At 37.5% G+C, this 14,616-nt stretch overlaps 1 protein-coding gene across 1 annotated transcript in view; it reads left to right on the top strand.

Annotated features, from left to right (window-relative positions):
• Positions 1-14,616, top strand: part of POLQ (DNA polymerase theta) — a 124,606-nt gene that overhangs the window by 94,089 nt on the left and 15,901 nt on the right. The window contains exons 18-22 of the mRNA XM_081301337.1: positions 1,165-1,361; positions 3,719-3,959; positions 7,945-8,138; positions 11,087-11,224; positions 12,767-12,941. Coding sequence (XP_081157463.1) covers positions 1,165-1,361; positions 3,719-3,959; positions 7,945-8,138; positions 11,087-11,224; positions 12,767-12,941 — 945 coding nt within the window. The remainder of the gene's footprint in view (positions 1-1,164; positions 1,362-3,718; positions 3,960-7,944; positions 8,139-11,086; positions 11,225-12,766; positions 12,942-14,616) is intronic.

The raw sequence follows: 14,616 nt of genomic DNA, 5'->3' as shown, positions 1-14,616 counted from the left end.
CTGATCAGTGGAGGCACTGTTGGTCACTCCCTATAATCTGGCTGCTTTTAAGTAGCCGAAGACGGTAGCCCCCATCTTGAGAGTAGTAAAAAATGCAACCAAGTGTGTCTTCATGTGTAGGCATGCCTTCCTGCAGCCCCATGGGTCAAGCTACTTCTCCTGTTCCTTTGTGATATTACCCCTTGCCCTGTTTGGGATAGAATGTTCCATAGAAACCCCCTTTGTGTGTCCCCTTCTCTAACTCTGCCCTTGGGTGTGGCCTTCCTAGATGTCAGTCAACCTGCTGACAGCAGACACCATAAGCTAGACTCAGCCCCTTGAAACCTGACCCCTTGCCTCATTTGAATGGCTTCTCCTCAATAAAAGGGGTCAGCAGTGCTAGCTCTATCTTTATGTGGACCTTTAAGGTCAGAGGAGCCGTCACAGCACCCCAAAGAAAAAGGTATCTCTGTCTCTTGTGTGGTTATTTCGCGTGGCCCAGTTTCCCTGGAGTGACCCCAAATGTTTTAGTCACAAGGAATGGAACATCAGATAGTATTTTTTCCTCAACAAGCATAAAATATTTTCAGTTGTTTTACAAGAAAACAACTTGTTATTTGAAGTTCTCCTTTTATTTTTGACATGACATTATATTATATATCTCCCTTTAAACTCATTTCAAAATACCTATTTTTAACTCCTGAAAAAATGTTAACTTGATTTTTTAAAAGTTTTTTTGTTTGTTTTTGTACTAGGGATTAAACCCAGAGGTGTTCTGTAGCACTGAGCTACATTCCCAGCCCTTTTTATTTTTTTAATCTTAAGGTAGAAGTCTTCCTGAGTTGCCCATGCTGACCGTGGACTTGTGATTCTCTTGCCTCAGCCTCTTGAATAGCTGGGATTAGAGAATACCTCCAGAGCACTGCCACCATGTCCAGCTATTTTAGAAGTCCTGATATTTAGAATTTTGTCCCATATAGTTAAGCAGAGCATTATAAATCTTCTAACCCAAACCATAATTTTACATTATAAAGCACTTCATCTACATATAAGGTCATGCCAAATTTGTGATTACTTGGAACCATATCCTTAGGCTTCTGAGTCTTTTCAGTCTTTCCACTAGAGATTATGGCTTCAAATGAATTTATGTAATTTTTGCACAAAGACTTTCTTTTTCCCCTCTAGAGATTAGTGCCAGTTTGGTACCACCTTCTCTGGATCCAGGCCTGACTGTGAAAGACAGGATGTGGCATCTTCAGTCATGCTTGCAGAAGGAGTCTGATAAGGAACGTTCTGTCATCATCTATGATTTCATCCAGATCTATAAGATTCTTCTTCGGTCATGTGGCATCTCTCTGGAACAAAGTTATGAAGACCCTAAGGTTCTATGTTATATTTAATATTTTTGCACTTAAACACCGTTAGTGTTTAGAGTTAATTCTTAAGTGGCATGGTATTTATTTAGCTTCAGTAATTCAGTGTAAATCTTTTAGAGAAGTCATTTCTCTATCCACTAATCTCATGCACACATAATATAATACCATAATAGAAATGTCTGTGTGAAGAGAAAAACATAGATGTCACAAATCCTAAACCATAAAATTGATGATTTTGCTTAGAGCTTTTTTAAAAAAATTAATTTTGGTCTTAAGTTGTAAGTTTTTGTTCCATGGTAAGTTAAATGAAAAGAAAATTGTTAAAACTATTAGAATTCAGTATATAAAATCAGGATTTTTCAAATATTCATGAGGGCAGAGGCAGAAAATAGGAAAAGAACATGAATAAAAGATGCCAAAAGAGAGGATAGTTGGGGCTATAGAGGCAAGTCACATTAGTAGTCTCTGAGTGTGTTCCTTTGTAATAGCAGAGTGTGACACATTCTTCAAAATGATGATCCTAAGTTATCAGGAGTCACATATGCCATTGTAATATACACTGAGCAGTAAAGTACACTTTCAGAACACATTTATTTATAATATCTTTAAAGACATATCCTTTCCCCATCTATTGATGCATGCAGTGTTAATTTAGAGTCGAGAATATACTATTTGACAAAATAGTTGATGAAAATAGAATGAGCTTTAGTTTCTTAAGGTTTTTTTTTTTTTTTTTTTTTTTTCATGTGATGTTGGGAACCTAGGGCCTTGCACATACTCTGTGATGGCTCTGCCACTAAGCTATGTCTCCAGCCCTAGTTTTTTAGGGTGTTCCCCCCCCCTTTTTTGGCAGATTTAAAGATTGTCACTTGATTTTGATGTGCTACAATCCAAAACAAGAATATGGGTTATGTGAGCCTCTCATTAAAAATATCCTAGATTTATGCACCTTCTTTATAAACTACTTGAAATATTTCATAATCGGTTTTATTGATCACTTTTTAAAATTAGAGAATCATACATAGTATTTGGGTTCATTTTGACAAAATCATACATGCAAGGTATTTGATTTCAATCCCTATTACCTCCCCCTTTTCCTTCCCTCCCACTTTCCCCCCATTCTTACTCCTCTATTATTCTATCCTACATATACACAAAGGTGAAATTTCCTTTGGTACCTTTATATATGAATATAACATGATTCTGTTAAATTTATTTAGTTATCTTCCCCTTTCCCTTCCTTCCACCCCACTGATCTTCCTTGTGTCTTTATGATATCTGACCCCTCCCCAACTGCTTTCTTTCCCTTTAGCTCTAGTTTTCACAGATGAGAAAAAGCATTTGACCCTTGGTTTTCTGAGTCTGGTTTATTTCACCTAGCATGATTTTATCCAGTTCCATCCATATACCAGCAGATGGTTAATGACAACACTTGATATAAGCAGATAAACTATTAATTTTTAAAATTTCATTTGTATAAGAAACCTTAGCCAATTTTTACATTAGTTTCTTTCATTCATTATTCCTCTAAAAAACTTTATTCTTAACTTACAAAATAAGTAACTGAGTCATATAGTAAATTTCAGAAGTATTGACAGTGTTTAGATTTCCTTTTTCTATATCCAGTTCTGGATCTCCTGGGTCTACTGTTAGAAACTGCAATTCTCCTAATTTCATGGGGAAGCCGACCAGTTGGTTGGGCCTGGTGACAGACTCCCATGATGAAGGGAAAATATAAAGGCATTCTAAAACTCTGGGTATGAACTTTTATAAGAAAAAATTTATTTTTTAGTTGTAGCTAGACACATACCTTTATTTTACTTATTTATTTTTATGTGGTGCTGAGGATGGAACCCAGGGCCTCCCACGTGCTAGGCGAGTGCTCCACCCCTGAGCCCCAGCCCCAGTCCTGGGTATAAACTTTTAATGGTAAAACATATATGCCTCACTCTGATGTTGAAAGAACTAAGTAAACCCCAAACCATACATACCTATTTTTATTATAGTAAATTAGTTCACTTCAGCCTTGGTGGAGAAGCCTCTATTTTTATTCTCAGACACACTGTTTCAGTTGGCTGAGAGGCACTTGGTTTTCAAACCTGCTTCAGAATGAGACACTCAGGAGTGTTGTTGTGATGGGAAAGGTATATAACGTTTTCTTATTTGAAGGCCGCTGGTGTTATTGGTACCAAAAATGAGACCTGTTGCAGTTTATGCTTTTCTTCTCCTTTCCCAGGAAGACCACTAAATAAGTAATAATAAGGGAAATTATAAATGAATTATCTATTTCCCCTTTAATTTTAAGGGTGCAGAAAAGTCTTTGAAAAAAATCAGGAAAACATTCTGATCTCTGTCCCATTTAGGTGGCATGCTGGCTACTAGATCCAGATTCAAAGGAACCAACTCTTCATAGCATAGTTACCAGTTTTCTTCCTCATGAGCTCCCTCTCCTAGAAGGATTGGAGACAGGCCAAGGAATTCAAAGCCTGGGGCTGAATGTCAACACTGAGCATTCTGGGCGGTACAGAGCGTCTATAGAGTCCATTCTCACTTTCAGTTCCATGAATCAACTCAATTCTTTGTTGCAGAAGGAAAACCTTCAAGGTAAAATTTCCTGGATTTTTTGTTACAGATTGGGGAGTGTGTGTGTGTGTGTGTGTGTGTGTGTGTGTGTGTGTGTGTCTTAATTTTATCCAGTGGTTTTTATTCATGCTCGGAAGACACTTTTCACAGATTTTTAAAAGTGAGCTGTTATCTTTTTAGAGCTATTAACAATTGTTTCTTGTTTTTATTTTATTTGTTCTTTTTAGTTATACATGATGGTAGAGTCTATTTTGATATAATTATAGAAGCATGGAATATAGCTCATTCTAATTAGGACCCCAGTCTTGTGGATGTACATGATGGTGAGATTCACTGTGTTTTATTCATATATGTACATAGGAAAGTTGTTTTTTTTTTTTAAATATTTATTTATTTTTTTAGTTCTCGGCAGACACAACATCTTTGTTGGTATGTGGTGCTGAGGATCGAACCTGGGCCGCACGCATGCCAGGCGAGCGCGCTACCGCTTGAGCCACATCCCCAGCCCCATAGGAAAGTTATGTCAGAGTCATTCCACTTATTTCCTTTTCCTATCCCTCTCCCCTTCCCTTCATCCCCTTTGTCTAATCCACTGAATTTCTATTCTCCCCCCACCAGTCTCTGCCTTATTGTAAGTTAGCTTCCACATACCAGAGAGAACCTTTGACATTTGGTTTTTCAGGATTGCCTCATTTCAGTTAGCATGATAGTCTCCAGATCCATCCACTTACCTGCAAATGTCATAAAGTCATTCTTCTTTATGGCTGAGTAATACTCCATTGTGTAAATTTAATACATTTTATTTATCCATTCACCTGTTGAATTGCACCTAGATTGGCTCCTTAACTTAGCTATTGTAGATTGTGTTGCTCTAAACATTGATGTGGCTGTTTCTCTGTACTATGCTGAATTTGACTCCTTTGGATATATACCAAGTAGTGGGATAGCTGAGTCATGTGGTGATTCCATTCCTAATTTTCTGAGGAGTCTTCATCCTACTTTCCCAGAGTGTTTGTACTAATTTGCAGTCCTGCCAACAATGTATGAGTGTACCCTCATTGTTAGAGTTGATGAACCTACATTGACACATCATGTTTATACGATTCATGCATATTATAGTACATTTCTGTGGTTTATTCATTTTTACTGCTGTGTAGTGTGTCACTATATGAATGTGCCCAAATTTCTCCATTTTCCTAATGATGAACATTTGGATTTGTTTCAGTTTTGTTTGTTTTGAGTTTCATTTTGCTATAATAAGTATTTCTATATGAATATTCTTACACATGTACATTTTCCTGGTACATATGGGCAAGAATTTCTCTTGGGTGTGGGATTGCTTTGTCATGAAAATAGAAATAATCAACAATTCAAGATTCTACTAAACTGTATTCCAGAATGATTGTATAAGTTCACTCTCTAAACAGCAACATGTAATGGTGATCACATTCATATTGTCTCAACTTTGCCATTTACTTGGTTGTAAATGATGGTAACTTTTCTTTCTTTTGTCGTCTTTTAGTTTTTATAACAAATTTATTCTAGCTTCATGAAATGAGTTGCAAATATGACCTATTTTTATTCTGGAGGAGTTTATATATTATTGGAATGATGTGTTCCTTGAAAGTTTGGTGAAATTTGCCTATAACTATTTCTCTGTGTAAAGATATTTAGCTGCAACTTTGATTTCTTTAACTGGAGGATTATTGAATTATTTTTTATTGTGTTTTATTAAGCCATAAGAGTTTATCTGTATATTCTAGATTTTCAAATTTATTGGCATAAAGCTGTTACTAATTCTCTTTTACATCTCTACTTTTTGTGAAAAAATTCAATATTTTTACATGTAAAAATGTTAAATACAGGGCTGGGGTTGTAGCTTAGCAGTAGAGCGCTCACCTAAGCACATGTGAGGCACTGGGTTCAATCCTCAGCACCACATAAAAATAAATAAATAAAATAAAGGTATTGTGTCCAACTACAACTAAAAAAAAGTATCTAAAAAATGTTAAATACATTTTTCATGTGTTTCTATTTGATGTGGTTATTGTTGTGTTTGCACTTTATTTTGCTATTGTTCTACATGGTTTCTGTTCACTTTTATTTGTAAATGATTTATGCATACCTGTGCTCTATTGTGAGGAGTATACATCTGCAATCTTAGAGATCTAAATTTGTTGAGTCGCTGTCTTAGTCATTTTTGTTGTTTTGTTATTGTGACCAGAATACTGACAAGAACAACTTGGAGAAAGAAAAGTTTATTTTGGCTCATGGTTTCAGAGGTTAATTCCATGGGGGTCAACTCCATTGGTATGGTGGAGAGGTGGCAGAGGAAAGTTGTGCAGCTCATGGCAGCTGGGAAGCAGAGAGGAAGTGAGCAGCCAGGAAGACAAGATAGAGTCCTGACGGGCGCTCCCCCAGTCTTATTTCCTCAAGCCATGCTCCATCTGCCTACAGTCACCACCCAGTAATCCATTCTGTTATTAATCCACCAAGTGGATCCCACTGATTAGGTTCCAGCTCTCACGATCTAATTATTTCACCTTTGAACATTCCAGTGTTGTCGGGCATGAGCTTTTTTTGTGGGACACCTTATATCTAAACCCAAATAGTCCCATTCCTCACTTCTCTGCTAATTTGTGTATTCCATATTCTTTGTGAGTTCATACAGGATTTCATCAGTGGAACCCTAAGGACTAACTTGGGGAGAAGCCTTCCTGTAGAAAGGTTTTACTTTTGCCAAATTATACACATCCAAGGACTACATTAGCCTATCCTGAGGTTTTGTTGCAGAACAGGAGTCCCAGACTCAGTTCCTCCTCCTGTCACTGTGTCAAGGATCTGTAGCCCTTTAACATCTTTTGCTGTAGGACTCCGTCTCCATGACAGCCCTGTTCTTTCTTACTGCCTGTGGATCCAGCCTGGCTCCCTGTCACTATTACTTGGCATTTCCCTGACTGTTCCTATTTGACCCAAGTTCTTTATTTCACTGATCCTACATCACATGAATTTCTGTTCTAACTCAAAAAAGCCAGGCTCTGACTCCCCACTAATTTCTGCCGACTGTTAGAGGCCAGAGCTCTCATTTGTTTGCTTGTTTTGGTGGTGACTGTGGGTATCTCTGGAGATCCTTCTCTGCTGATTGAGAACAGCAAGAGGTCAAAGAATGTTTACATGTGGAGCTGGGCATGGTGGGCCGGGGTTGCTCAGGGTTTTAGAAGCTGAAGTCTTCGGAATGGATTTTTCTTGATGATGTAGGGCAGCATTTCCCACAGTGCATTCAATGAATACTTACATTTTAGGATATTAATAGGCATTACATGAAATAAAGGGTTTTATGGTTAAGTAACTTCAAGTTGGAATTTGTTTTCTTCAAGTCTTCTCAGAGCCCTTAATGTATTAATAGTCATCATGAATATCTAACAATAGTATATAGATGCAGAAACTCACAATATACAGTATCTAAACTCCCACCCTTTTTGTAGGGCATCTTTAGAATTAATATTACAAGAAACATACTGGGAAAACTGATTTAAAATGTCTACTCTGTTGAGAAATGTCTGCATATAGAAAGATGCTGATTTTTATTTCAGAAACTTATTTCTTTACTATTTGACAAGAGCATTGGAAAATATAAAACATCTATATTTAGTCCTTTGTGCAAGCATTTATTCTGTTGGGACCAGAAATATTGCAAATAACTGTAGAGAATTACCCCTTGTAGTCAGTTCAGCAAACAAAGCTGTCTGCCTTACTCCTGTGAAGAGTAGAAGCAGAGCTATTGTCTTGGGAGAAATATAGTCTCCTATAATTCAGACTATTCCAGATGTTGTGCTCTGCATACACAAAGATAATAGTTGTTTTGAGAACTTGCTGAGGAGACTGGGATGTGAGATAACTTGGGTAACATCTCTGGATTGTCCTAGACCAATTCTATGTAGTTTAGGCAGTGCTGTAGTCACCTGGGCTGAATTAACATTTAATTCTTATCTTTTTTTTCTTTCAGATATTTTCTGTAAAGTAGAAATGCCTTCTCAATACTGCTTAGCTTTGCTGGAACTCAATGGAATTGGCTTTAGTACTGCAGAATGTGAAAGTCAGAAACATATCATGCAAGCCAAGCTGGATGCAATTGAGACTCAGGCCTATCAACTAGTCGGCCACAGCTTTTCCTTCACCAGTGCGGATGACATTGCCGAGGTAGTATCATGGGAACAGGGAAGTTAGAACATAATTTTTAGAGTTAAAATGAGGTGTTTGTGTGTATTTACTAAATTTGTTTACCTGAACACTAAAGATCAGTAAAATAAAATAATCAGAATGCACTGGGAATCGAATATTCCAGCACCAAATTAACATTTTACTTATGAAACAGGAAAGTAGTAGAGAATACTAGCAGGCATGGTCCAGGACAAGATTTGCCTGGATCACAGGTGGCACCCACTACATATTTGTTGAACAGATGATCAGTCGTGGTGGTCCTGTGACAGAGTAGCTGTTGCTCTATGAAGTTAGTCTTTTCAAAAACTCTCGCCCACATCTTTCTTCAGAATAGACAATTGGGTATTTTTGTGAAATGCAAATAAAAAAAGGGATTTTGTGACTTTTCTGTTTTGAATCTAATTAGGATCTTTGTCAACTTACATGAATTTTGACAAAATTTGTTTTATTTTCAAAGATTGGTGTTCTGTTCTCTCCTCTCATCACACTCTTTTTTTTTTTTAAAAAAAGAGAGAGTGAGAGAGGAGAGAGAGTGAGAGAGAGAAAAATTTTTTTTTAATATTTATTTTTTAGTTCTTGGCAGACACAACATCTTTGTTGGTATGTGGTGCTGAGGATTGAACCCAGGCCGCACACATGCGAGGCGAGCGCGCTACCGCTTGAGCCACATCCCCAGCCCCACATCATCACACTCTTTTACTGTTAAGGGTGGTCATGTTGTTTTTGAGGGGCTTCAAACACAACTGGTAGTGTGAACCTTCCTGGATCTTGTAGATATGATTCAGTACTGTAGCATGTTGATGAAGATCAAGGCTTGGAAGCCAGACTCTGGGGTTTGAGTCCTGCCTCCTCCATTTACATCAATTCTTTTTTTTTTTTTTTTTAATATTCTTTTAGTTGTACACAATACCTTTGTTTTTATTTATTTATTTTTATGTGGTGCTGAGGATCAAACTCAGGGCCTCGCACGCACTAGGCAAGTGCCCTACCTCTGAGCCCCAGCCCCAGCCCTTACATCACTTCTTTACATCTCAGTTTCTTCTTCATCAGTAAAATGGAGGTTGTTTCGAGGTATAAATGATAAATGTAAAATACTTGGAAGAGTGACCATCACATAGAAATTGAAGTGCCCATTTTTAAACCACAGAGTTACATGTTTTAAAGGAAACAAGGAACTTTGTTTCTCTTAATAATGTAGTATATCTGTATTGAATTCAGTGATACCTTTTTTCCTTGTGTGTGTGTTATGTTTTGAATTCTTTAGCTTAGAAGTACTCAAGTGAATACTTAGCTGACTGTGCAGAATATTACACAGGGAACTTATTGAAAACATGAAATCTCTGGGTTTGGGCATAAGCAAGGTTGGGCAGGAACAAAGGCAAGTGCATCATAGGCCTAGACCAAACTCCAGGCTAAAGCAGGAGGCCCTTGCTATTGTTGGCTCCTCAGGTCTTCATGTTAAAATGGAAATTACCTGGAGAGGTAATTTGTATAGAAGCTTTCACAGTTTATTTTGAAGGTTTCACCAAAGAAAGATACTTAAGATAAAGAACTTTTAGATATATAATGTGATATATTTCTAATGTTATTATCACAATAAGTCTTCCTGGGATTATTGCTTTATTGTTACTTGAGTAATGCTCCATTTTTTTTTTTTTTTGGTATTCAGTTATTTGATTTTTTTCTCCTATCCAGTCATTTTTATACCCTTTGATATCTGCACTAGGATTTCCTGATAAAATATAAGCTGCCAAGTTTAAAATATGAATTTCACATACACAGAAAATACTTGAGTAAAACTATAGCCTATGTAATTAAAATTGAACTAGCATCCTATAACTGTATTTGTTCAATGTTGCAACCTCAATTCCTGTGCATGCTTATAGCCATATCTGTGTAACACAATTCTGTGACTAGTTACCAACACTCATAGTCAACCTCAATGCCGTTCACTCCTAAGTCCCCCGTCATTGCCTCTACTGTGAACAGGAACCAGCTCTTGGTTTCTATCAGCACTTCTGTCCTAGGGAAACACAGGCATATCTCTCCCTCCATTCTTGTGCCAACTTGTCCAAAAAAATTCTTGTACTTATGCAGATGGTTTCAATTTTTTGAATTATTGCTGAAAAAATATTCCAAAGTTCATCAAATCCTTTCAAGATATGTAAGTGAGAGTAGACATACTAAATAATGCTCTGAATTGCCTGGATCTTAATCCCTCTAATTTGACTTAGTGAGGGTTAGGTTTACCCTGGAACTTTCCTCTGCCCCAGAGCCTGGATCCCTGCTCTGTACAGGCCCCGTTTCTTCATGGGTGCTTACTCTTCCCTTCATCATTTCTACATTGTATTGGCCGTCTTCTAGGGACTTCCAGGATCCAGTGTTGTAGTGGTGGGCCTAGATGGCTTTCAGAGCCTTCCCCATAGTGTCCTCTGCTTTTTTGATCTCACAATGCCAGTGTAAGATCCCATGTTGATTTTCTATTTTGGTTAATGACTGAGCAGTCACACTGATTATCACAGCACAAGATACTTAGGAGAGCTCAGAGTCCTCAGAGTAACCTCAAGTCTTAAAGGCAGTAGCATATTTGCTCTACTATTGAGCTACATCCTTAGCCCTCTCTCTTTTTTTTTACTTTGAGACAGGGTCTTACTAATTTGTTCGCACAGCATATACATGTGCCTGTTTAAAAAGCTTGTGTTAGTATTTTTTGAAAGTGCCAAAATTAGAGTATGAACAAAATACCTGATGGTAATTTTCATTACCATCATTTATTAAAAATGATAATTCCAAATTGTCCAAAGAAATGTTCTCCTAACCCATATTAAACTGTAGAGATTATTTTCCAAATAACTTTTGAAAACTATTTTCTGAATGACAGTACTTGCAATTTGATTCTTGACTAAAGAAGCATTAATTTCTTTCAGGTTTTATTTTTGGAATTGAAGTTGCCACCAAATGGAGAAATGAAAAGCCAAGGCAGCAAGAAAACTTTGGGTTCTACCAGAAGGGGGCATGACGGTGGACGCAAGTCAAGGCTGGGGAGAAGATTCAGCACTAGTAAGGTGCTCTTTGGGGCAGTCACGGAGCAGAATCTGAACTACTTTTAGCATTTTGGTGTCTTGAAATAATGCTGATGAAATCAAGATCCCATGTAAACCAGCACTTTAACTTACCCAGATATAAATAAACGAATACTTTATGATTCAGTAGCCACAAAATCAGTGGAGAAATTTCAGCATAAAAAACTGGGACTGTAATGTGAGTTGTAGTTGTGTCTCTCCTAACATTAAAACAGAGTGAAGGTTTATGTACTCAGATCTACAGACATAATTTAATTATTATTATACTACTCTGGGAGCTCCAGTATAATTTAACTTGTATAGTTATATGAACATAGAGAATGGTATAGAAGAAGGAAAACTAATTTTTTTTCCAGTTTCAGGGAAAAATTTAAGTTCTATGAATTTGTTTTGCAAATCAAATCTGCTATTTTCAAAGGAAATTTGTTAATGACAATACATGGAATCTCTATGCATTAGTGGGAGAGAAGAGAGAAAGGGCTTACTTTTATTTTTACTGAAGTTTCAATTGAAAAAATAAGGATAGAAAATGCAGCCACAGAAGCAGTGGAGAGATGTCCAAGTTGCCATTCTGTACAATTTTTGACCCTTACATCACTAACTGTGACTTGTGTGCATTTGGGAAGTGTCTGCAGCTCTGTGCTCTATGACTTTTGATTAGTCTCATGGTCCTTTCATCTCACAAGTTTCTATTTGGTTCATCGAAAGTCCCATGTTGCATGGAAATGCCAAAGTTTTAAAAATAAATATCTCCTGATTTCCTTGATATGGAAACCATGTAAGTATCAGGACAAGAAGGAAGACAACTGGGATACTTCCAATCTTGTAAGGAATCCTGGTATTAGGAAAAAAAAATGTGTAAAGAAAAGAGATGATGTAACTTCTTAGTGGGGGGTGGGGTGGGTTTACTTTATTAAGCTGTCTGAATTTACTTTTTTTAAGCTATCTGAATTGATAGTGCTCAGCATTACTATGTTTGCATTTTATAACCTGTACTTACCATAGTTTTATCAAGATGGTGATGTTTTCCTTTTTTTTTTTTTTTTTTTTTTTCAGTAGTACTGAGGATTGGACCCAGGGGTGCTTTGCCATTGAGCAGTTCTATTTTTTTTTTTTTTTATTTTGAGGCAGGGTCTTGCAAAATTGTCCAGGCTAGTCTTGAACTTGTGATCTTCCTGCCTCAGCCTCCCAAACTCAGGGATTACAGGCACTTGTCACTGTGTCCAGTCCACTATTGTGATTTCTAAAGCAACCCTAGAAGTGATTTTGATTGCGAATATAGGATTTGTCAAACTAAATTTTTTTTTTTTTTTTTTTTTTTTTTTTTTTTTTTTTTTTTTTTTTGTGGTGCTGGGGATTGAACCCAGGGCCTTGTGCATGTGAGACAAGCACTCTACAAAGTGAGCTATATCCGCAGCTCCTCAAAACTAATTTTGATACTGTATTGTTTACCTAAAAGAGAAACTTGTTTGCTATGGAATTTGGATAAAAATTTAATCTTACCTTGCTATATTTCTTTGGCAGGATGTTTTAAATAAATTAAAGGCATTACATCCTTTACCAGGCTTGATATTAGAGTGGAGAAGAATCACTAATGCTATTACCAAAGTGGTCTTTCCCCTGCAGCGGGAAAAGCGTCTGAATCCTTTTCTTGGAATGGAAAGAATCTATCCTGTATCACAGTCACACACAGCTACAGGTGATGAGAAATGTTAAATGATTTCCAATTTTGAAGTGAAATCAAATTCATATATAACATTTGCTTGTGACAATCTGGGAATTCAAGTGTTGATCATTGGATTCAATGAAGTTCCACATCATTTATAAATCATGTACTTCCTGCAAAGCATAGCTAGACACCACCTGGATACTGAGATGAGTTTTATTAAGATACATTTCCTGCTTTCAAGTATATATAGAGAGTAACTGGTGTCTGACACACGATGTTTCCCCTAAGAGTATACATGGGAATTCAGTACTTGCATCAATGATCTTATCTTACCTTAGTGCCAGCCCTTTCCTGAGCCTCTTAAGATTCTTTCCTTCAAGCATCATGGAGATTCCTCAGAAAACTAGGAATGGAAATACCATATGACCCAGCTATCCCACGCCTTGGTACTTATCCAAAAAACCCTAAAATCAGCACACTATAGCAATGTGGGCACCTCAATGTTTATGGCAGCCCAATGCACAATAGCCAAATTATGGAATCCACCCAGATGCCTGTCAATAGATGAATGGATTAAGAAATGGTGGTCGATATACACAGTGGAGTTCTGCTTAGCCATAAAGAACAATGAAACTATGGCATTTGCTGGTAAATGGATGGAAATGGAGAACATCATGCTGAGTGAAATATGCCAGACCCAGACACTCAAAGGTCGAATGTTTACTCTCACATGTGGAAATTATTTTAAAATTAAGGAAAGGAGGGAGGATAAGATATAGGGAAGATCAGTAGTGCAGAAGAAGGTGATCAAGTGGCAGAGTGGAAGGAATAGGAAAGGGAAGGAAATAACAGAATGTATTTATGTGTGTCTATAAATATACCATATACCATAGGGAAATCCACCTTTATGTGTAAGTATAAAGAACCAATCCAAGATAAATAAGTAGATGACCGAAAGAAAGTCATTATAGTTGAGGAAGGAGAAAAGAGAATGGGGGTGGAGGTGGAGGTGGGGAGAACAGGAGGGAAAAGGGGGAGTGTGGGAACTGAAACTGAATTCCTTGCATGTATGATTTTGTCGGGATGAACCCAACTTCCATGTATAACTATAATGCTCTAATAAAACAGAAGGAAAGAGCTGAAGCTCAGTAGGCCTCTGGGGCATCTGTGTATAAGTGTCTTACTTTCTGAAGTGGGAAGGAAAGCTGTAGAGTCCTTTGGGTGTCTCATGTCCTCCTAGAATAAGTATGCATATAATCTGATAAAGAAAAGAAGCACTCTTTCTCTAGGCAATACAAAACTTTACTTGCCAAACATGATGTGCAATGGAAGAAAGGACAGTTATAAACTTGTTCACAGGTTGCCCCCATTTTTCTGACTGTGGGTTACAGTGCAGGTGAGGTGACTGCAAACACAGTCCACCGGTTTCCTGGAGTTGAGCTGATGGTGATGGATATCTAGGGGAGGCCCAGGTGTTCAGACTTCACAGGAGAGAGTACTAAAGAAGACAGAGCTATACAGCAGCCAGCTCTGGAGATTTGCATGGGGTCCTCTGGGTCATAAGCTGAGCAAGGATCATCACAGGCCTGTGAGGAAGCTGCCAGAAACCAGGGAGAGAATCCCCCGAAAGAATCAGAGGAAATTATTTCTGGGTTTGCCCAGAGCAAGAAACTATTCCTGTGCCCAAGAGCCAGACTGGCAAACC

This window comes from Spermophilus citellus (assembly GCF_964194105.1).
Source record: "Spermophilus citellus genome assembly, chromosome: 7".
In the NCBI taxonomy this organism is placed as follows: Eukaryota; Metazoa; Chordata; class Mammalia; order Rodentia; family Sciuridae; genus Spermophilus; species Spermophilus citellus.
The sequence above is the reverse complement of the archived record's forward strand: the minus strand, read 5'-3'. Positions and strand labels throughout refer to the sequence as shown.